Source organism: Perognathus longimembris, chromosome 6, assembly GCF_023159225.1.
Source record: "Perognathus longimembris pacificus isolate PPM17 chromosome 6, ASM2315922v1, whole genome shotgun sequence".
NCBI classification, from domain to species: Eukaryota; Metazoa; Chordata; class Mammalia; order Rodentia; family Heteromyidae; genus Perognathus; species Perognathus longimembris.
This window is the reverse complement of record NC_063166.1, coordinates 10,797,534-10,820,802: the sequence shown is the minus strand read 5'-3', so window position 1 is coordinate 10,820,802 and position 23,269 is coordinate 10,797,534. Positions and strand designations below refer to the sequence as shown.

Genomic DNA, 23,269 nt, shown 5'->3' with positions numbered 1-23,269 from the left:
GTGACCAAGACCCCACAAAGATGAGACTCCCCATGAAATTCCAAATCACCACCAGTACATTTATTCGAGGGAGATGAGGTCCAATCTTACCACGGGCTTTAGAATGGGGAGGACGGAGAGACACCGATCTGCCTAACTTCTGCGATTCACAAGTGTGCAGGAGACCGGACCCCGCCCATGCAGCGTCACCGTTAAACAGACAGGCGGGAGGGGTCACGTTCGGGGGAGTCACATGATTGCCAGTCGGAGCTAGCTACGCCCCCCCCCCCCCCCCCCCCCCCGCATCAGAAAGTAGTGTTGAGAACACCAGGCAGAGCCCGGGGTGGGCTTTCTAGATCGGAAGGCGGCCTCTGGTGGGGGAGCGCGCCCTATTTACAAAGCAGGAGGAGCGACTCCCAGCCAAGCCACAGATGAGGGCTGGGTGGGCAGCCGGGGGGTGGGGGGGGGGTGGACCTGACCCCAACAGCTGGTCCTCACTCCCAGGGCCTTGCACAGGGAGACTCAGCAAACCTGGGAAGCGGACTGCACCCCAATTCTCCACCCCCAGGGTTAGGGGGCGTCACTTGGTGGCAGAGCACTTTCCGGGCATGTGCACGGCCCTGGGTTCTGCTATCCGTCTATCCCAGCGCTACAAATATAAACCAGCCCCCCTCCACCTTCCCAGGGCTACCTGGTGACCCCTCTACTGAGCGCAGCCCCCCACCCCGCCCCCACACCTGGACAGACACATGGCGATATGGAAACTGAGGCCCGGCCGGGCTGGAGCACGTGACGGTGTGGCTGGGTTGGCGGCGCCCTGCGGGCAGCCGAGATGAGCGGAGCTTCCCCCGGGGCCGGGGATGCTGGGAATCGGGCCAGGCGCCGTGACGCGGGCTACTCCAGGGCGAAGCACGATCCCGATGACACCCGGCGGAACAGCAGGCTGGAGCCGCGGAAGAGCTGGCCCTGGACGGGACCAGGGAGAGGAGCAAGGAGGGGCAGGGTGAAGCGCGGGGAGCACCCGTGTGCGTGGGCGAGCACGGCTGGCTGGCTGCCGGGTCCCGAGAAAAGACGAGACGCAAGTCACCTGACCAGAGGTGCTGGGGAGACCTTGGTCCCCGTCTTCCTTGACTTCCTTCTCCCATCTATCCTCCTCCTCACCCAGGGGCCACTCGGCACAAGCCAAGGCAAGGAATAAGGGAGGGACCAGAAGCCTGGCTCCTGACCACCGGGCCCAAGACCTTCAGGCCACGCGGGGCACTGGCAGCTCACTCGGGTCATCCTAGCTACTCAGAAGCTAAGATCTGAGGACGGAGGCTCAAAGCCAGCCAGGGAAGGGAAGTCTGTGAAACGCTGACCTCCAGTTAATCAGCAAAAAGCCCGAAGTGGAGCTGTGGCTCTAGTGGTAGAGCACCACCCTTGAGTGGAAGAAGGTAAGGGAGAATAGCCTGGCCCTGAGTTCAAGCCCAAGTTCTGGCACCCCCCCCCCCAAAAAAAAAGAAGCAGGAGAGCCAGCAGACCCCAGGACGTTAGGCAGCTCTAGTTCAGGTTCCCCACCTCGCCTGGCAAAATCCAGGCGTGTGGGGCTCAGGGGACCCTACAGAAGGTCCCAGTGCCATCCTGACAACTCGGGACCGCAGCAGGATGGTTTCAAAGCCCACCTTACTAAGTAAGAAAGGGAGCCTTGTCTCATATCTAATTTTGGCTTATCACTGTATTAATAAAGGGCTCAGGCCGGCCCCGAGCTCCTGGCACACGTGGTCCTCCCCGCGTCCCCTCTGGAGTAGCTGGGACTGCAGGTGGGCACCACTGCACCTCTCGGTGGAGATTTCTTTTTTCAGTGTCAGGAACTGAGTCTGACTGGTCATTTTTAAGGAAGTCCAGACTGTGCCACTTCAACTCCTTCAGATACGTGGCAAGTGGCGAGGCACTGGTGGCTCGTGCCTGTAATCTTAGCCACCCAGAAGACTGAGACCTAAGGACTGCGGTTTGAAGCCAGCCCGGGCAGGACAGCTCGTGAGACTTTTATCACGACCGGAAAACTGAAAGTGGAGCTGCAGCTCAAAGTGTCAAAGCACTAGCCTTGAGCGAAGCTCAGGGTCAGGGCCTGGGCTCTGAGTTCAAGCCTCTTGACTTTAAACACCTCTACTGTTGTTGAATGTGGCTTAGCGGCAGAGCGCTTGCCTAGCATGCATGAAGCTGTGGGTTCGACTCCTCAACACCACATACACGGAAGAAGCCAGAAGTGGCGCTGTGGCTCAAGAGGTAGAGTGCTAGCCTTGGGCAGAAAGAAGCCAGAGACAGAGCCCAGGCCCTGAGTTCAAGCCCCAGGACTGACAAAGAAAAAAGCAAAAAGAAATCTGGCAAATGGACAGTGAAATGCTTCAAACCAACTATGTGTGCTCTCGTCATCAGCCTGACTTGCTCCCCAGGGCCTCGCAGCCCTCACCCTAAGCCCCGCAGCAGAGTCCCCCCCATCAGCTGATCCCACCCACAGGCAAGGAACAGCGCGAGCTCCCTGTGCCGAGCTTGCTCACCTGTGTGCTCAGGTACTTCCAGCAGTGGATCCAGGATTTGAACACCGGGGAGTACGGGGGGAGCCCAGCCTGCAGCCTGTGGGAGAAGTCTGTGTGAGCCGCGGGGCAGGGGCGCGGGGCCCTGGCTCCCAGCCGAGCAGCACGAAATGGAGGGGTGCGCACGTACCCGCAGTTGTTCACAGCCATGAGGTCTCCAACCAGCAGGAAGGGGTAGGTCAGCATGCTCACTGCAATCTAAAAGACACAGCCTGAGTGCCAACCCCCCCACTGCACCCCAATGCAGGCACGGACACGTCCCACCCCCACAGGGACGGCCTCCCAAGCCCACCCCGGCCCCCAGGGCGGGGCCGCGGGGCTGACTCACCCCCATCACGAACTTGGTGTAGCTCCGGATGGCCAGGGCCTGGCTGAACTGGGGAGACAAAGGCGGCAAGACTGAGCACCCCAGGAGCACGGCTCCGCAGCCCTCGCCTCCCCTCCCCCTCTCCCTCTCCCCCCCCCCCCCCGCTCCGGCTCCCGTGGGCTCGGTCACGCCCAGGAGAGCTGGGGGGCACCTGACCACCGTGGCTCGGTGCGGCCATGGCTTAGTGGGGGATTCCTGAATGGATGAATACTCCGGGCCCCCCAACTCTGCTCAGCCAGTGGCCCCTAGCAAGGCAAGGCGATGGTGGGGCCCTGAGGGCAGCTCAGCCTCGGGGTTGGTGAGGTGGCCGGGCAGCGGGTCCCGACGAGGGGCTGCCACTTGGACCCGAGCACACCAAGACACCCTGGTGACTACAGGTCCCCCTTCCACAAGGCGGGGCGGGGCAAGCTGCAGACACGGGCCGCGTTAACTGCGGATGGGAAGGCATCTCTAGGAGGCCATCTTAATTTGTGGACACTGACGGACCAACTAAGACCCACCTACCCAGTCCCGGGGCTGCCACCTCCAGTACAGAGGCCTCGTGGGGTGGGGGCATGAGGACCCCCAGGGGATGCTGGCAGACGGGGCCCCAGGGCCCTCACCTGCCCCTAACGCCCACCTCTGCTGTCCCTGGGCTGCACACTGCACACTGCGCAGACCTCTGCGGCCCACACACACTGAGCCAGCTCAGCGAGGAAAACCCAAGCGGCAGGCCTCAGCCTGACACAGGGAAAGACCTGGTCCCCACCCCGCCGACGGGAGCAGCGATTCTGGAGGCCCATTCCATCTCCCGGCCCTGATTCCCATTATCCACAAGCAGGACGCTCTGCTGGTCCTGTCCTGTCCTGTCCCCAGCCATCAGTGCTGGTAAGATCAGGGGTGTGCTGTTCACACAGATGTCAGTGCTTGCCTGCCTGCCTGCCTCCCTTCTTTAAGGTTTTGGAGTCTGGGTCTTGCTATGTATCCCAGGCTGGCCTTGAGTTCCCATGTCTCCTACCTCAATACCCTAGGTGCTGAGATTACAGGTGTACCCCACCACACCCGGCCACATACAGGTGTTAAAAGCATAAAATATGAAGTGAAGGTTAAAGGACAATGATTATCAGCTGATTTCCCGAGTCCTAGTTGGGCCTCTGCCTCAAGATATCCCAGGTAAACTGGGACATTGTCTTTTTCTTTTTTCAGCCCTGGGCTTGAACTCAGGGCCTGGGCACTGTCCCTGAGCTTCTTTTGCTCAAGGCTACCACTCTACCACTTGAGCCACAGCGCCATTACCGGCTTTCTCTACTTATGTGGTACTGAGGAATTGAACCTCGGGCTTGGTGCATGCTAAGCAAGCACTCTTCCACTAAGCCCCCTTCCCAGTCCTGGGCGTTTCTATAGCTGCCAGAGGCAAGCACTGCATCATTTCCTCCCACGTTAGGGTTCAGTGTAACCTCATCTCTACCAATGGCTGCAGAGACACATGGGCACGAGTGCCCCCGAGTCCTCCAGCCTGTCCCATCCCCTGGGCGTCAGGAGAGCACGGAAAGAAGGGTAAGTCCTTGTTCCAACCAACCTGGGAACCTGGATTCTGGTCGTTCCCCAGCCCCCCTGGGGTGTCACTCACGCTGTCGTCCACCAGGTAGGCATTGATGAAGTGGGCCAGCAGGTTACAGCCCCACAAGAAAACCACATCGCCCAGGAGGTGAGGGATTAAGCCGCTAAAAAACAAGGTGAGCAGAGATGAGCGGGGCGGAGGGGAGCCGCTCCTGGCGCCCCGCTCAGGAAGCCGGAGGGAGGGCTGCTCCAAGCCCGATGCCCAGCCTCGGGAAGATGTCGGGTCAGTTAGCAACGTCACGAGCCTTAAACAGCCAAGTCCCACATCACGACGCCAATGTGGTGTGATTTCCATATTAGCTTTCTCCTTTGAGACAGGGTCTCGACCTTACTATGTAGCCTAGGCTGGCCCCAAACTCACAATCCTACCTGTCTCCCAGGTGCTAGGATCACAGGTGTGCCCCACCACACCGTCCATCTAGACCCTACAGAAGTGTTGGCGTCAGCAGCACTGTCTCTGCTCTCACCAAGCCTCTGAAGCTCTGCTCAGCACACCTGTTCTCTTCCACTCTTGAACGGTGTTTGCAAGGCGAGCCACCTTGAAGGGACAGCCTGCGGCCTGTGGCAAAGTCCCCCGAAACGGAGCTGGGGCCACAGCCCGTGCCCGCGGTGAGTTCCTGGGCTCCCCCAGGATGCATGTGCCCTGCAGGTACACAAAGCCCCAGGCGGCCCCCCTCGCTGCCCCTCTGCAAGGGAAGCACAACTTTTTTTTTTTTGCCAGTCCTGGGACTTGAACTCAGAGCCTGAGCACTGTCCCTGAGCTTCTTTTGCTCAAGGCTAGCCGCTCTACCACTCTGAGCAACAGCGCCACTTCTGGATTTTTCCAAGTAGTTAAATGGAAATTAAAAAGTCTCAATGGTTTTCCTGCCTGGGCTGGCTTTGAGCCTTGATCCTCAGATCTCAGCCTCCTGAGTATCTAGGATTAAGGTGTGAGCCACCAGCATCTGACTGAATAACTGCTTTAGTAGTATTAAAAAAAAATCTTGGGCTGGGGATATGGCCTAGTGGAAAGAGTGCTTGTCTCGTATACATGAGGCCCTGGGTTCAATTCCCCAGCACCACATATATAGAAAATGGCCAGAAGTGGCGCTGTGGCTCAAGTGGTAGGGTGCTAGCCTTGAGCAAAAAGAAGCCAGGGACAGTGCTCAGGCCCTGAGTCCAAGCCCCAGGACTGGCCAAAAAAAAAAAAAAAAAAAAAAAAAAATCTTACTATGAAGTAAGTATCTGAAAGCTCCATGAATATACATGCCACATACACATTGCATATATATAAACCGTGTCGTGAGGGCTAGTGATAAACCCGTGCACGCACCATCTCTCCAGCACCAGGGGGCAGGGGCAGCTATGGACACCGGGAGCTGAGTAATTCTTTGTGTGAGCCGTCTTCTGTGGCAGATGTTTAGCAGTGTCCCTGGACTCTGGTGACTAAAACCACAAACTGCCCCACACATGGGCAGTGTTCCCTGGGGAGCGACACCACCTTCCGTGGAGACGTGAACACACACACACACACACACACACGCTGTGCTTGCTCATACTGGCACACACGTGCTCACCCACTGGCACACAAGCAGCACGCATGCATACACGCCCCCTCCGCTCACCGTCATCTTTTGGTTAAAGCAGGATGGTTAAGTCCCACCACTGGGCACACTGGGAAAGCACAACACAGAGCTGCCAACAGAACCCACGCCCAGCCACGTCCTACTAGTGACCTTCCAAAGACTTCCGGGTTCTGTCTGTGGCTTCCTCTCTCTGCGGGGTCTTCAGTATGAGTGCTCCTCACAGCTGAGGGGTGCTGAGCATGCGGCCGCACAGAGGGCAGGGACCCCAAGTGTCCCGCCTCAGATGCCACACCCTGGGCTCAGCTACCAGCTGCTCTGCCAGCCCAAATGTTCTGACTTCTCCTCAGAAGCAACAAATAGAGATTTATTTTTAAAAAAATTTTTTGGTCGGTTGTGGGGCTTGAACTCTGGGCCGGGGCACTGTCCCTGGGCTCTTCAGCTCAACGCTAGCACTCTGCCACTTGAGCCACAGTGTCATTTCCGGTTTTCAAGTGGTTAATTGGAGAAGAGTCTCAGGGGCTTTCCTGCCCAGGCTGGCTTTGAACCAGGATCCTCAGATCTCAGGCTCTTGAGTAGCTAGGATGATAGGTGTGAGCCAGTGGCACCCGCTGAAACTGTTAAATGTTAACTGATTTGTTAGAACAGAAACCATGGGAGTCAGCCTTGCTTGCCAGTCACTGATGTCTGTGATTTTGTCTGCTGTTTATGCCAGGACTAGAGCTTGAGCTCAGGGCCACATGCTCTAGCTTGGCTTTTTTTTTTTTGCTGGTTAATTGGAGTCTCACAACCTCAGCCTGTTGAGTAGCTAGGATAACAGGGGTGAGCCACCAGTACCCAGCCGGTTTCTGTGATTTGGGGCAGTGAGGTGGTAACTCAGGAGTGCCCCATTCCTGAAGACCAGACTCCACCACCACCTGGAGCCCCGAGGCAAGGGATGGGTGGGTCCATCTGTGTGCCCAGTGAGTAGGACAGTTCATTTTTGGGTGTGTGGTGCTGGGGTGAAACCCAGGGTTTTGGGTATACTGAACGCGCCTGTACTCTGAGTCACACCCTCTGATCACTTCCATTTGTTTTTTTGGTAGGTCATGGGGCTTGAACTCTGGGCCTAGGCGCTGTCCCTGAGCTCTTCAGCTCACGGTTTATCTGATGTTTAATTAAAGGTAAGAGTCTCATGGACTTTCCTGCCCTGGCTGGCTTTGACCGCGATCCTCAGATCTCAGCCTCCTGAGTAGCTGGGCATGAGCCACCAGCCCCCGGCTGATGGTTTCCATTTCTACAGAAGCCATGGCTTGCAGGGCATCAGCAGTGTGGTCCTGATAAGCAGACAGGCTATGAAGCAACACGGGGCTGGGCTCCGCACAGCTCTTCAGGCTCTGTCTGAAGGCTCTCCCTGACCGGGAGCTGGAGAACGTGCCTGTTAGTACCGCTGGCCAGGGCTGGTTATGGGGTGGTGGGTAAACTCACGTACACGAAGAATCCCAAGAGCCCTTCCTCCTTGAAAATCTTCCCGATGGAGCTGAGCACGCCGCTGCGAGGAAGGCAAGAGGATGGCGCTATAGATCCCCGGGTCACTCGGCGGAAGCCCACCCACAGCCCCTCAGACCCGGCCAGTCCCAGCCAGGAGCAGGGTGACAACCTGCGGCCACAAAGACCCCAAAGGGAGAGGAAAACTTACACAGTTCATAGAGACTGGAAACCCAATGATCTGGCAGCCAGCCCTCTGCCGCCACTGGGAACCGTGGGACTCGGCAGTTAGCAGCGTTCATCCACGTGGACTCCCATGCAGCTGCCTAAGGCCCCGGGGCTTATCTATGGCTGGGAAGGGGCCCTGCGGCGGAGACCCCTGGATCAACTGGGAGAGGGCATCTGGGCCTCCCTAGCTTCGGGCTTGAGGAGTAGCACCCTGCCGCTGCAGCCCCGGAGAGATGAGGGGACAGGGTGTAGTGTCACATGGGACACAAAAGGGAGACTCAGTAACCATGGCTCGTGGCTGGGAAGGACAGCTGGCGAGGCCCAGCAGAGGGGAAGGCTACGAGAGCCTGCGCCCTGGCTAGTGGGGTCCTGGGGCACTCGCCCCCCCCCCCCCACTACTCACACCACCACGGTGGCACCAGCCAAATTATTCCCCGTGGTGCCACTTGCCAGCCCCACACTTTGGGCTTGGGGAACGGGCCATTTCCCACGAGTGAGCCCACAATGAGGGGCCACAGCTGCTGGGCTTCCTGGAGTGAGGAGCCCCAGACAGCTGCCAACACTGACCCCAGGAAATGAAAGAGAGGAGGGAGGGGCTAGGTGTGTCATGTGACTTGTAGACCTGCCTCCTGTCCTGCCCGGAGCCGGCCACACAGCCGAGCTGAGACCCGAGCCCACAGGGTGGACAGCTTCTTAGCAGAGGAGGAAAAGAACGGAGAGCCAACATCTGAGAGCTCAGAAGAACGATCAGGACATAAGATCCCGGTTTAGTCATAAACGACAGAGTCAGCTCTGGAACTTGAACGTCTAATCCAACAGACTCCGTCCCCATCGGTGCTTGGCATGGAGGCTCCAGTGGCCCTCTGTAAGCATCCGGCCCCCCTAGGGCAGCCCGGAAACGTCCCTGGGTGCAGACACGACACCTCTCCCACAGTGCTCTCAAGTGAGGACCAAGCCGTCACAGTGGAGCCCTGCATGTCCTTGGCCAGTCCCAAGAATTACCCACCTGTACTTGGCCTCCCGTCCCACAAACTGGACCATGCAGCGCATTGAGATGACTGCGGGGGGGAAAAAACACAGAGGCGACTTGGTGACACCAAGTCATGACCCTGGCCATGGCTGTCCTAGGCGGAGTGACCACGGCACGCTGGCCTGAATAAATGTGCGACAGAGGTGGCACTCAGCCTCCCGCTGCCTCCCGCCTCTCCCGTGAAGAATGCCGGCTGCTTTGAGGAACGGAAGACTGCGTCTGCTGGCGAGTCTTTCCCCTGCGGGGCTCCCGTGGGAGCCCACACCCCCCAGCCACCAACCCGTGGTTCAACCACAGTGTCTCCACAGCCTGCGAGGGCCGCCCCGGGGCCCGGCGGCCCACACTGGGCGTGGGGTCCCGGAGGCGGGGGGCTCACCGTGCAGCGGGTGCGCGAGCATGCGGGACACGCACTGCATCATCATCTCGTAGGACGTCTGCAAGAGAGCACGGGGAGGGGACACGCCATCAGGCCTGTCTCAGAACTGTCACTCGTGGGAAGAGCAAGCCTCATGGGGGGCCTGGGGAGCCAGTCTACCCAGGAGGCAGCCCACCCCTCACCCCTCTTGTTCCCGGGCGTGCTGCTGGTCCCAGCCAGGCCCGGAACTGGGGCACCAGGCAGATCCGCCAGTGTCCCTCTGGGGCTCCTCCCACACAGGGCCCAGCTAGGCGAGCATGGGGGACACCCCACTAAAATGAGAACTAATCACACCCCACCCAAGGGCCGCTGCCGCTCTAACACACCCACCTCCTTCACGACTTTCTTCAGTGACGTCTTCATGTCGTCCTTGTTGGACACCTGCTCGATCTCATCCGGAGGGAACACCTGCAGACCAAGCCCGGTAGTCAGGAAGCGCCCCGGAGCCTGCGACGGCCGTTCCCTGGGCAAGCTCGCGTGCCTCCCAGCCTGGAGCTCCTCCCGGGCACCAGAGCAGGGGACTGGCTACCGGGGTCTGGAGCCTGGGCACACGGGGAGGCAGGGCCAGGCCACCGCTGGCAGTGTCGGGGGGCTCACCTTCTTCATGCTGCCCCGGGTCACAGTGGAGAGGGCATTGGACATCAGGCGGGGGCTCAGGCCCCGGAACAGCCCTATCTTCCCATCCACCTGCACAATGTACTTGGCTGTAAGAAAGCAGACGTGGCGGTGTCACCCCCACCTGAGGCAGGGACGCCCCCTGCTGGGTCAGATCAGCCGCAGTGCATCCCTCCTCCTCCTGCTGCTGCTGACTAGCTCAGAGGAAACATCTAACGCGACCGGGAAGTGCTCGCGTTCCAGTCCCACCCGAGTGTCACCTGCCCTGCTGCTTTCTGAAAAACCTTCAAAACGTCTCCTCTGACACACAAGCTCCTATCTTTCCCTTCCCTTTTTCTGGAAACTCTACTTGGCAGGCTGAGCTATGCGTTCTCAACCCAAAACCTCAAAGCCAGTCTCTGTAGCTTAGGAAGTCTTTTCTCCCAGAAAAGGAAAAAGGGAAAATGGCCCGGACATGATGACCTCTGCGATCCGGGGGGGGGGGGGGAGCAGACGAGGGGGGGCTCTGAGACTGCCCCCACCACACAGCCAGGACAGCCACACCCAGGCCACCACCTGGCATGTGGCAGTAAAGAAAAAAGGCTGGGGATATAGCCTAGTGGCAAGAGTGCCTGCCTCGGATACACGAGGCCCTAGGTTCAATTCCCCAGCACCACATATACAGAAAACGGCCAGAAGCGGCGCTGTGGCTCAAGTGGCGGAGTGCTAGCCTTGAGCGGGAAGAAGCCAGGGACAGTGCTCAGGCCCTGAGTCCAAGGCCCAGGACTGGCCAAAAAAAAAAAAAAAAAAAAGAAAAAGAAAAAGGTGTTCGGCACACTGCATCAAGCTGGAAAAGGCGATGGATTGTTATAAATGCATATCTGGAGGCTAACAGCGCATTCTCTTAGGCCAGGTGCTCCCCCACCCCTTTCAGGTGTCATTAGCTCTCTAGCACCCCACAGAGGCAGCCACAGGCAAACGCGCCCTTTTCTCCTGGCAACATGCCTGCCAGCCCAGCAAGGGCTTCCTTCCGCAGGGCGGCCCAGGCACACCTGCTACCTGCACACGTGGCTTCCTGAGAGGGGAGGAGAGGGGAGGGGATGCCGGGCCACGTGACCACCGAGCCACGAGACACGGTAAGTGCTCTTGGACAAACCACCCCCGCGGAGCAAGGACCCCTACTTGTCTGGTTTCACAGAGTTTATGGACAGGGGAGCTGGGGAGGGGTGCGGGGCCCCGTCGCTCCCCAGTCCTGAAGAACCTGGATACCCACGAAGGAAGTCTTGCTCTCTCACCACAGAATGACACGACAGCTGTGGGGCTTCACCAGGGCGCGGGGGAGGAGCGAGCAATCCAGACAGCCAGACTGTCTAGCCTCCCAGACACCCGGCCCCGTCTCCCTGAGCAGGTGCGGTGTCTACAAGTGCCCAGTGGACATCTGCCTACCACGTCCAGACTGCAATGACGTCTACATAAACCTGTGTGGGGGGAGGGGCATGTAAACCCGGCTCATCTGGGTAAAGGGGAGCCATTTGGAGGCCTCTGGAAGGGCTGTGACCTGAATACAAATAATCAGGGGCCCAACCCCAAGTCTCCATCAACCACAGTCTGTGCAGGTGGGCACCCCGGCCCACACCCCATGCCTAGTGTTTATCTTTGTGTAACAGCTTCACTCTACAGGGGTCCAACAAGCAAAGGCATATTTCTCCAGGAAATGGCACCTTTTGCCTGGCCCAACTCTGCCCTCAACCATTGGGGAGCTCAAAAGACATTGATTCTGCCAACAAACAGTGTGTACAGTGAAAAGGTGACAGGCATGCCAGAAAACATTCTGGACTGGCCAAATGGGTGGTAAGAGCCGAGGCAGGAAAACACGAGGTGACATCCACAAGGGAGCTCTAGCTGTGAACATGAGAAAGATAGTACTTTCAAAGAAGGCCCCATCTCGGTCACCTGACGAGGATGGGGGCAAGGAGAGGGGCAGCTACAAGGGCCAGCTGGTAGCTACGTGCCAGGGAAGAGCAGTGAGGCGGCCAGACGCCCCAGCGGGGCAAGCGCTACGCTGGGCACTTGGAGGGCAGTTGACATTCCTTTGCAGACAGGGATCTGCCGGCCCACCCAAGCTTGCGCCTCCAGACAAGGACACAGCGGCCAGGCTGGGACTCTCGCACAGCTCCCTGACGGGCATGGAAGGTGTCTAGCCTGGGGAACACAGGGGAACAGGACAGCCATGGGCATGAAAGCAAGATGCCTGCCTGCGGGGCCTGCTAGACCTCCTGCTAGTTAACATAAAAGAAGGGAGAACTGGGGGTGGAAGGGATGGTGGGGACCAGCGGCCTGGACTGACTTCTCTCTCAGACACCTGTCTGACACCTGTCCCTTGCTGGCTGGGTTGGTGGCTGGCAGCTTGCAGGCAGAGACACTGGACCACAGCTATCAGGTTCGCCTATTCCCACCTGCCACCCTACCACCTCTGACCCATCTGTTTCCCTCCCAGGCTCACCCTTCCGAGGCGGGTGGGGACGGGCTTTCCGCCTGGGAGCACACTCACCGTAGGTGAAGAAGCTCGGCAGATAGAGGACCTTCCTTCCCAGTACATTGGTCCCAAGGGTGGGGGGCATCGGCTCATGACCCACCTTCAGGATGAACAGAGACAAAAGGAAGGGTCCGCTGGTCACGCAGTGGCCGAGTCCTTCTCTCCCCCTTCTCTCTTAGAACTCTTCTCCCTCCGATCTGAAGGCTGCTCTGCTCCCTCTTCCAGCCCCCAGGGTGGTGACCACCCGAGTCGGCAGCCTGCTCTCCCTAGGAACGGCGAGGTCCGGTCCCAGCTCCCGGCCACAGCCTCTCCAGAGCCCTCACCCCAAGTCCCAGGCCCCAACGCCTACTCCCAAGTACTCCAAACTCCACTCTCCTCCCAGAACACATCTGTGCATTCTCATCCCCAGTGCAGACGTCACGGCAACCTCATGCCAGGTGCAGCAATGCCAACGCAGACCACAGTCAGGTCTCAGTCCTCTGCTAAGTCACCCGCTCTCCAATGTCTTGCGGAGCCTACGGCAGACACCTCCCCACTCAGACCTCTCAGTCCCAGGCGTCTTGACTGTTCCCACAAATCTACTTGCTCCTCAAACATGCGCTCAACTATGTTCTAATCTTCATCACCCCACAGCAGGGGTGATGGAGAATACAGGCATACCGAATGTGTCAAACCCACAGGTGGGTGAAGGACAGAGCCAATTAGAGGGGAGATTCTCTGGTGCCAGGTGGGAGACCAGGGTCCAGGCAGAGTATGGGAAGACCCACCTCCCTTGGCAGGGGATCTAGGTGCCAACCATGTGCCCTCAGGGCATGCCAGCCCCCAGAGGTGGCAGGAGACAAAGCCTGCAAACCACAGGTTGGGGAGTCCCACCTTGCAAAGTGCATTAGCTAGGCTCGGAGCATCTTTCTGGCTCAAGTTCTTTGTTTTTCTTTGCGTTAGGACAATTGACTACCTTTTGAAAACCAAGCTGCCCTATGTGGATGTGATTCTGATATACAATGTATTCTTTTGCCAGTCCTGGGCCTTGGACCCAGGGTCTGAGCACTGTCCCTGGCTTCTTTTTGCTCAAGGCTAGCACTCTGCCACTTGAGCCACAGCGCCACTTCTGGCTTTTTCTGTTTATGTGGTGCTGAGGAATCGAACCAAGGGCTTCATGTATACGAGGCGAGCACTCTTACCACTAGGCTATATTCCCAGCCCATACAATGTACTTTTGACTGTAAATTTAACTACCTATTGCTGAATTACTAGGACTGTCTTTAAAAAACTACTTCCCTGCCTCGGGAGCTGAGCAGGAACAAGCGTCAGGTGGCTAGCCCTCCCTTCCAAGCCTTTCCCCTTCTGGGCTTAGAGCTGAGCCTGTGTCCTCTCTAATAAAGGTGGCATTCTTCCTAAGCCCCACCTCTCAGCTTTGGCTTCTGCTCTTCCACAGCCTCACCAATCCAGTCACCAGGGCTGGGGATTCCCTCCACCCCACATCCTCAGAGCTTCCAAATGTGTGAGGTCTTCAAAGGAACATTGGTCCCCATTTTTCTCACCTCCCAGTTTTAACTCTTTGTTGCCAAGTCGTGGTCACTAATTGCACCCTTAAATCTTTTAACCCAGTCCTGACCATAGCCACTATGTGGCAGATACTGGCAGAGCCAACCCACCATCTTCAAAGCTCTACTGTCCAATCCTAACACCTATGGGCCCAGATCCAAGGCTCTAGGATCTTACTCAACGTAGAGCACCCTCAGCCCGGCACTCCCTCCTGCTCCCCCAAATGGTAACCTGCCTTTTTGAATGATGTCACTGTGACTCCCGAGCTGCACCCTGCAGGATGCTGGCCTCAGACCCCCTCCCCAGTCTTGGCTCACTTGTCCTTACTTGCTTGCCATCCAGGTCCCCTCAATCTTGGGGCTCCCTCATTCCCAGGTTCCTTTTCTAAAACTTTTTTTTTTTTTGCATAGTGTATTGGAGATGAGAGTATCATGGGGACTTTTCTGCCCAGGTTGGCTTTGAGCTGCAATCCTCAGATCTCAGCCTCCTGAGCAGCTAGGATTACAGGCGCCCAGCTCCCAAAACATTTTTATTTCTTTTTTATTTTTTCTCCAAGCCTGAAAACCCAGCAATGAAGCCACTTTTTACATCATCTTCCTGTGGAGCCCACCTCCCCTAGTTCTCTAGCAGCCTCTCAACTCCTCCACCTGTCACTCATAAAAGTCTGGCCTCATCTAGTCACATCCCATCAGCTCCCAGCACCCTAATTTCTCAACTCAGGCATCTCCAAAAGCTATTCTCTATTGCAGCTGTAAATGCTAATTCTGCCCCAAACCCCAACCAAGTGTCAGTCTTCCCTGACGAACCATTTCCAATTTTCAACCACTGTGAGATTCTAGCCAGACACCTCAATACCACATGGCATCTTCTCATCCCCTGTCATATTACCCCCATCCCTCACACCCCCGATTTGAATTACTTCTCTTGTTAAAGCCCTTGTTCCAAACCTACCTGGCATTCCCCCCCCCCCAGCTCAATTACAAAGACAGCAACAATCTGACACCCACTTCCCTTAACTCCACTCAAACCTCAAATCCACTGGGTCTCCATCTCCAATTTTCACACACCCCTCTCCACTCTGCTGAACTGGAAAATGCTAGCCTACATCTGTCTTCAGGTATCGGCCTGGCCTGTCCAGAACCATGCCTATCAGAACGGGTCGTACCTCCGCCACGCCCCCCTCACGGGGCCGGAGTGCACCTCCACAAGCGCCCCTTCCAGCCCAGCCTCTACTCCGATCACTACACCTCACCTCCACTTCACCAAATGTGTCAGGTGCCCAAGCCAGTGTCCGTGGAACCCAGAGGCATCCGGACGTGGCTCTCAACTTTTCACCCGGCACGTCGTGTCACCACTGCCCCTTCTGCCCGATCCCAAGACCCCCGCCCCCCAGACGCAAGAGCTGCACCTCCATTTTCTCCTCCAAGTGCGTCATCTCCTTCCTCCCGGAGCCTCCAGGTTTCCCTCCCCTCACCCCCTCCTCCCACCCAAGTCTGTCGTCAGCATGAAATCCAGAGCCCCCCTCTCGGGTAAACCGATAGCTCTCCCGGGATGAATCCCCGGCCTTCGCCCTGAACCCCCACCCCAGGCCTTTTCTTTCTCCCCTGAATTTCTGCCCCTGGCGCCCACCCCTTTGTCCCCGCAGGCTGCCTTTAACTCCATCCCTAGCGTTCCAAAGCCCCGCTCCCCGCCTTCCAGACGCCGCCCGGACGCCCACCCTCCACTCGAGCCGGCCGCCCCGACTTCCAGCCCCTCCCCAAGTTCTCGCTCCGAACCCAACCCCCGGCCCACCGCCTCCATTTCCTTTATCTCCCAAGCCTGCCAACCCCATTTCCGGCGCACCCCCCCGCAAATCCCGAGCTTCGTTCCCCAACCTGTCACTCAGGCCCCTTCGCGCGCTCTCCTGCACCCCCAAACCCTACGCCGCCACGTCGTCCCCTCCTCTCCCCCCGAATCCGTCCCGCCGGCTCCGGGGCCCCAGTGCGGCTGCTGCACGCAGGCCTCGTCCGGGGCCCGTCCGCTCCCCGGCGTCCCCCCCCCCCCGCCGGACCTCCCCCTCCCCGGCCCCCCCTCCCCGGCGGCGTCCCCCCCACGAGGCGCCCCCCTCCCCGGCAGCGTCCCCCCCCCGAGGCGCCCCCCTCCCCGGCGGCCCCCCGAGGCGCCCCGGGCCCGCACCTGGATGAGCAGCTTCACGTAGAGCAGCGGGTGGCTGAGCGCCGTCACGCCCGCGCCCAGCGCCACGAAGAGGGCCTCGGTGGTCGGGGCGTTGTCCCCCGCGCCCAGGCCCCCCGACCCGCCGTCCATCCTGCGGGCCGAGGGCTGCGCTGCAGGCCGAGGGTGGCGCGGGTGTGCGCGATGCGCGGGCGGCGGATCGCGAGCCCGGGCCTCGACCCCCCGCCGCCGCGCCGCCGCGAGCTCCGGCTCCTGCTCCGGCTCCCGCCATCCCCGCGGCACCGCCGGGAGCCCAGGGCGCCACTTCCGGGTCCGAAGCCCCCATGGCGCCCGGCGGCGAGGTCACTCCCCGTCACGTGGCCGCGGCCACGCCCCCCGCGCGCGTCAGGAGGCGGGGCCGGGCTGTACCATTCCCAGCCGCGGGGGAGCACGGGAGCGCGGCGCGGCGGCCGGACACGCCGGACGTGGCCTGCGGGCGGGACGGAGCCCAGTGGAATATAGGACTCAGGACAGGGCCAGTCCGTGGTCGTGGACGGCCGGGGTCGCGGGACCCCGGGCTGCGGGAGGCGTCGCAGGCCCGCAGGCTCCCCCTCCGGGGAGCCCCAGAGAGCGGCGGGGGCGGGGCTCGGCAGCCCTGGCAGCCAGACGCTCCCTGGCTGGTCCGGGGCGTCCGGGGCCCCTCGGCGCTTCGGCTTTCTCCGCAGCAGCTCTGGGCCCCTCGGCGCTTCGGCTTTCTCCGCAGCAGCTCTGGGCCCGCCCCTTTGCGGCCCAGATCCGGGTCACCCCGCGCGATCCCGGGCCTGCTGCGGCTGCGAAGCCGGGGCCTCCCTTCCAAGGGCCCGCCTCGAGCTCCCTCCGTGACGGGCAGCGCCCCCGGGGCCCGCGCTCCCCGGCGGAGCCTGGGCACCGAAGCCCGGCGTGGGAAATGCCTTTGCCCTGAAGTGGTGCATCTGCCTCTGGAACGGGAAGACTTTACTCATCTTTCCGTGGAAGAGCCGCAGGCAGGCCCCGTGGGAGGGCTCCTCGCTAATGCAAAAAGCAAATGAGGACCTTGTCCTCACATTGCATTTACTATATGTCTGATACACTCCTCACCAGAACCCGGCAAGGGAAATACTCCCGCCAGTGCCCTACACCCCCTGCAGCACCCACAACACCTGTCAGGTAGACAGGAGGCCCACAGCAATCGTTTCTGTTCCATGGACCCTGGAGTCTGCAATGGCAGCACTGGGGGATCCAGTCCCAGAAGACTCCATCTTCCTTACCCCTTCCTAGCCAGTCTCTCCTAGCCATGCCTGACAACAGACACTACACATTTCCATGTTTAAAACGTGGCAGCCTCAAGCCAGGCGCCGGTGGCTCATACCTGTTATCCTAGCTACTCGGGAGGCCTGAGATCTGAGGTTCAAAGCCCTCTGGGGCAAAACAAAAGGCTGTGAGACCCTTACCTCCAATTAACCACCAAAAAGCTGAAAATGGAGCTGTGGCTCAAGTGGTAGCATGCTAGCCTTGAAGAAACAAAGCTCAGGATCAATGCCCAGGCCTCGAGTTCAAGCCCCAGTACCAGCACACACACACACACACACACACACACACACACACACACACTTTTACAATATATACCGGAAATGTACTTCACGCAATAGAATACCTGTCTACAAAACAAGAAACCATTTCAAACCCTAGTAAAGTAATAAATAATAATAATAAAGTTACTTATGAATCATCACTTCCGTTAGGAAGACCCCCTACAGGCCTGAAGCAGGTAAAGAAAAACAAACAGCAGAAAATGAACAAGGCGGCTGGGAATATGGCCTAGTGGCAAGAGTGCTTGCCTTGTATACATAAAGCCCTGGGTTTGATTCCCCAGCACCACATATGTAGAAAACAGCCAGAAGTGGTTCTGTGGCTCACGTGGTAGAGTGCTAGCCTTGAGCAAAAAGAAGCCAGCGTAGGGGCTGGGGATATGGCCTAGTGGCAAGAGTGCTTGCCTCGTGTACATGAGGCCCTGGGTTCAATTCCCCAGCACCACATATACAGAAAACGGCCAGAAGTGGCGCTGTGGCTCAAGTGGCAGAGTGCTAGCCTTGAGCAAAGAGAAGCCAGGGACAGTGCTCAGGCCCTGAGTCCAAGCCCCAGGACTGGCCAAAAAAAAAAAAAAAGAAGCCAGCGACAGTGCTCAGGTCCTGAGTCCAAGCCCCAGGACTGGCAAAAAAAAAAAAAAAAAAAAGAAAGAAAGAAAATGAACAAGGCCTTGGGAACTGAAAGTCTATTCAGAGCATCTTAGGTCCCTTGCATTCTGTAGGAGAGCAATGTTGCAATGAGAAAAGAAGAAAAATAATAAGTGTTCACCGTTGCAACTAAGTTGCCCTTGGACTAAGGTCAGAGGGAATCTGATTGTGGTATGGGTCAGGCAGTTCAGGCCTCCCATGTGAGACTGCTCACAGCTCTGTGAAAAACCTTCTCTTTGCTGCTTGCTGCCCACCAGCTTGCCTGGGCTGGGAAGGATTGGGTCTCAGAGGTTCGGGGGCAGCCCTAGGGGAGCAGCTCTTAGGTAGTATATGCCTACAAACTGACCCACCCTACAGAGATGCTAGGGTATAGGACCCACTGTGAGAGGGCCCAGCCTTGAGGACCGTAACTGTGTAACTGGGCTCAGCAAGCCATGAACACACCGTATATAACACTGGAAATGGTTGTTTTATGAACTTATCTTGGGGACAATTTCTCTTGGTCCAGACTAAAAGCTTCCCCCTGTGGATTCTCAGATTCTTGCAGGTGTGATCCTAGCTACTCTAGAGGCTGAGATCTGAGGATTGTGGCTAGGAGTCAGGCAGACAAATCCAGGAAACCCTGATATCCAATTAATAGGCAAAAAGCCAGAAGTGGACGCATGGCTCAAATGGTAGAGCACCAGCTGTAATCAAGAGCTCAAGGCCCTGAGTTCAAGCCCCAAAACCAACACACACAGGAAAACAACAACTTAAAGCTCTACCCTTTATCTACAGAATTGACTGGGAACCTCTAGGGTGGGACCTAGAGACAGAATGTTCTACAGAATCCCTGCAGGTGGTGGTTAGGGTAGACAGGTGGAGAACCCTTGGCCCAGCTGGAGAGGTAGTGCTCAGAGCAGGACAGCAAGAGACTGGCCTGAATTTTACTGCTTTCAAAAAGAAATCAGCAGTCCTGGGGCTTGAACCCAGGGCCCTGTGCTTAAATAGACACACACTCTGCCATTCGAGCTATACTTCTAGCCCCTTTATTTATTTCTTATTTCTGGGAGAGGATCTCACTAACTTTCCCTAGGCTGGTCTCAAACTCAAAATCTTCCTGCTTTTGTTTCCTGAGTGCTGAGATTACAGGCATGAGCTACCATGTCCAGCTAGCAGCCATTTTGAAATTTGTCTTCCCTCCCTCAGGCCAAGCTAGGACTCAAACCTTCTTGGTACTAGGTGACCGGAAGCTACACCTTGTCTAGGAGACTCAGGCCTGGGATCCCAGCAGGGGCCAGAAGCAGAAGAACAATTCTCAGCTTTAAATAAAGCTGAAGTTTTAGAACTTGTGCCTTGGGAGGGCGGGGAAGGGGCACTCAGGTGGAACAGGAAGCAGAAATCCCCACTTCCTTGCATTAGTGTTTCCTAAGCACCTTTGGCCACCAGGTACCCCCGTCGATGCTGGGGACATAGCAATAGCCATGCGGAAGTGCAGCCCTCGTGGGGCTCTGTTTTAGTGCTGAGAACCCTGGATGTGGATGATGCTGTGGTCACTGGGAGGTCTGGGACATAAAGAAAGATTTTGGTGACAAGGTGAGGTTTAATCAACCATGAAGGAGGGATAGGATGAGGGGAAACCATGCAGATATTTGGAAGAAGAAAATTCTAGATTGGAGTAATCAGTGTGAAGGCCCTGAAATAGGAGTTGGGTAGGTAAGAGGGCAAAGACAGAAGAGATCAGTGAGAGAGAGAGAGAGAGAGAGAGAAAGTAGGCAAGTGAGGTGAAGGACCTGGGCCCTGTAGGCCATTGGCTATGGCATGTCCTTGACATATCAGGAGCTGAGACCCTTGAAAGGGAAACTGAGGCAAGGTAGAGGATAGCTCTAGTCCCCCTCTGCCCTCCAAGGGACTGTATGACAGGGGAGCACAGGTCACTGAAATGGGGCGAAAACAGGAGCATTTGCAAGCCCTGAGGGAGAGGCCACCTGGCTGGGGAGAAGAAAGAAGCTGGCTGGGACCTTGAAGGTGAAAGACAAGGTTGGAGCAGGAAGTGGGAGAAAGAGAACCCAGCCCCTTCCTCACCCACTTCCTGTCCCCTTCAGCCAGGTCATCTGGCAGGGTCAGTGTCCCTGCTTATGTAACTGCTCTCCCTGAAGACTGCGAAGGAACGACTTGGTAACAAAAAGGGGACCTTAGCCCGGTGTCAGTGGCTGACACCTGTAATCCTAGCCACTCAGGAGGCTGAGATCTAAAGGATGATGGTTTGAGGCCAGCCTGGGCAGAAACATCCATGAGAGTTCATCTCCAAATAAACCAGCAGGAAAGCAGGGTTGGAAGCATAATTGGAGGGTAGAGTGCAGGCTAGGAGTAAGAAAGTAGCAAATGCAAGGCCCCGAGTTCAAATCCCAGTAGCAACACCTTTCCCACACAAAGGGGGAGGCTATGGCCGTACTGCCCAGAGCTAACTAGGGAGACAGAGCTATTGTATGCAAAGGCAGGTGGCGGGCAGCTCAGGTCAACAGCAGGCAGGGCACGGGCCTGCGGGAACAGTTTGTTCCCTTTGTCCACTTAAAAGCCTGGCGCCGCTCTTCATGCTGCTCAAGTTTCTCCTGGAGCTGCACTGGGAAACGAAAGGATCCTGCCCAGGGCTGGAAGGGCCCCGTCCCACGTGCTGGCTGTGCACTCTAGCTCTGGAACCTTTCCACGCACAGCCTGGCACCTCCCAGGCCTCCTAGTCTCCCTTCTTGTGCCTCAGGCCGGGCGGAGGCGGTGCCCCTGGGGCTGCGTATTGTGCCAGGCCTGGCCCTGTTGCTGTTTCTTTCCTGGTGTCCCTGCCAATCGCTGCCTCTGGTGACCTTGAGTCTCTTCTGACCCAGGGGAGGGTTTCGAGGCTGGCCCTGCCCGGCCCAGTCCCTGCCAGTGCCGGCTGGGGAACCAGAGAGTTCACACGCTGAAGGGAAAGGCTGTCACTGATGTCATCCAGCTGCCCACATCAGAATGGCCACACACTTGTGGTCTGGCTTCGTGCCATCTTTGTGGCCTCAGAGCAAGCACACCTGGGCAACAGGATGGGTGCCCTGAGTGGGGACAGGTACCCTAGAATCTTCATAGTGCTAACCATCTCTGAATAAGGACACCCCTTGACTGGTAAGAAAATATAGGACTGTGCAGGCCACAAAGAGCGAGGGTTGGCTGGTGCCTGTGGCTCATACCTGTAACCCTAGCTCAGGAGGCTGAGAGCTAAGGATGGAGGTTCAAAAACAGCCCGGGCAGGAAAGTACATGTGACTCTTCATCTCCAATTAACCAAGCCAAATGAAGCTGTGGCTCAAGTGGTAGAGCACCTGCCTTGAATGGAAAAATTAAGGGACTGTGCCCAGGCCCTGAGTTCAAGCCCTAGGACCAGTGCACATGAGCACGCACGCACGCACACACACACACACACACACACACACACACACACACACGGCAGGGTCTCATAGCAGTAGGGCAGGCCAGTAGCTCAAAACCCTCCCAGATGGAAACCCCAACGTTTTCTGGAGGAGGGACAGAGAAGACAAATTCTGGCTGCTTGGGGGTAGGGACAGGCAAGACCATCTCAGAAAGGCTGGCTTGCCCCATAGCTTCCTCCTGAAAGCCAGGGAGTGGCAGTATCTACTCCCCACCCCCACCCCCGCCACAGATCCTCTGCCCAGCACATGACCACCCAGATAGCACCCCTCACCAGAGCCTCCCAAAGATGGGTGAGGTGGAGGGGGCGGTGTGGATTGCAGGTTTCATTCAGGTGGGGGCGGGTCTTCCTAGAGCCACGCCTCTGCAAGGGTCGCTCCTCACAGGTCTGCCTGTTACCAGCCAGGAAGCCCTCAGCATGGGTGCAGAGTTCTAGGCTGAGGCCCGGAATGGGGTCAGGGGCAAAGGCAGGAAAGACAAGTGCCCAGGGACCAGGCTGGTGGGACACAGACGAGTGGAGAGGGGAAGCAAGGGGGAGGGAGGGGGCTCCTCCAGACATCCCGGGGCATCTGGGAAGAAGAGCCCTTCAGGGTGACTCGGTCCAGCTTTGGATCTCATCATCATGGACGGCACTGCAATGCACACAGTGTGGGCCATGGAACCCAGGGCACCAGGAACCCCGTCCTCATCAGCCACAGGATGGGAAAGACAAAACAAAAAGAACGAAGTGAGCCTGCTCCAGTGGCTCACGCCTGGAGTCCTAGCTACGCGGGAAGCTGAGATCTGAGGAGCGCCATGCGAAGCCAGCTGGACAGGAACGTCCATGAGACTATGTCCTGAAAATAACCAGAAAGAGTTGGGCTGGAGTCATGGTGCAGGTGGTCAGAGGGCCAGCTGTGAGCAGTAAATCACCTGAGTTCAAGCCTAGGTACCAGCAGCAGTTACTTCACCGCTCTGACCCCCAGTTTCCTCTTGTGATAAATGGGCAGGAAGCAAGAAAGAACTCCTAAATGCAGGACACGGTGTGTGCTTTGGCTGTGGCCTCCACTCCTGAGAGGAAGTGGCCCTCTGTGGATGGGAGGTCAAGGCAGCAACCACTTGGATAAGGGCACCAGATGAGGTAGTGGTCACAGTGCCTCCCGCTGTTGGACTTTCAGGGGTCCATGATTGATTGTTTGATTGATTGATTTCTTGGTGGTGGGGCTTGAACTCAAGGCCTGGGCGCTATCCTTGAGCTCTTTTACTCAAGACTAGGGCTCTACCACTTTGAGCCATAGCTGCACTTCCAGTTTTGTGATGGTTAATTGGAGACAAGAGTCTCCTGGATTTTCCTGCCCTGGTTGGCTTTGAGCCATGCCCCTCAAATCTCAGCCTTCTGAGTAGCTAGGATTAGGATTAGAAGCCACCATCACCTGGCTTCATGACTTTTTTTTTGCCAGTCCTGGGCCTTGGACTCAGGGCCTGAGCACTGTCTCCGGCTTGTTTTTGCTCAAGGCTAGCACTCTGCCACTTGAGCCACAGCACCACTTCTGGCTTTTTC

The 23,269-nt window shown here is 57.7% G+C and overlaps 1 protein-coding gene across 1 annotated transcript; it reads right to left on the bottom strand.

Moving 5' to 3' along the window:
• Positions 1-38: 38 nt before the first annotated feature.
• Mtch1 (mitochondrial carrier 1) lies at positions 39-16,403 on the bottom strand. Its single transcript, XM_048347845.1, is given in 13 exon segments — positions 39-945; positions 2,517-2,592; positions 2,683-2,750; positions 2,881-2,928; positions 4,478-4,622; positions 7,552-7,611; positions 8,782-8,833; positions 9,182-9,239; positions 9,551-9,628; positions 9,818-9,924; positions 12,366-12,450; positions 16,071-16,289; positions 16,291-16,403. Coding segments are annotated over 13 exon segments (1,170 nt in total). The 5' UTR covers positions 16,393-16,403; the 3' UTR covers positions 39-873.
• Between the last annotated feature and the right edge of the window lie 6,866 nt (positions 16,404-23,269).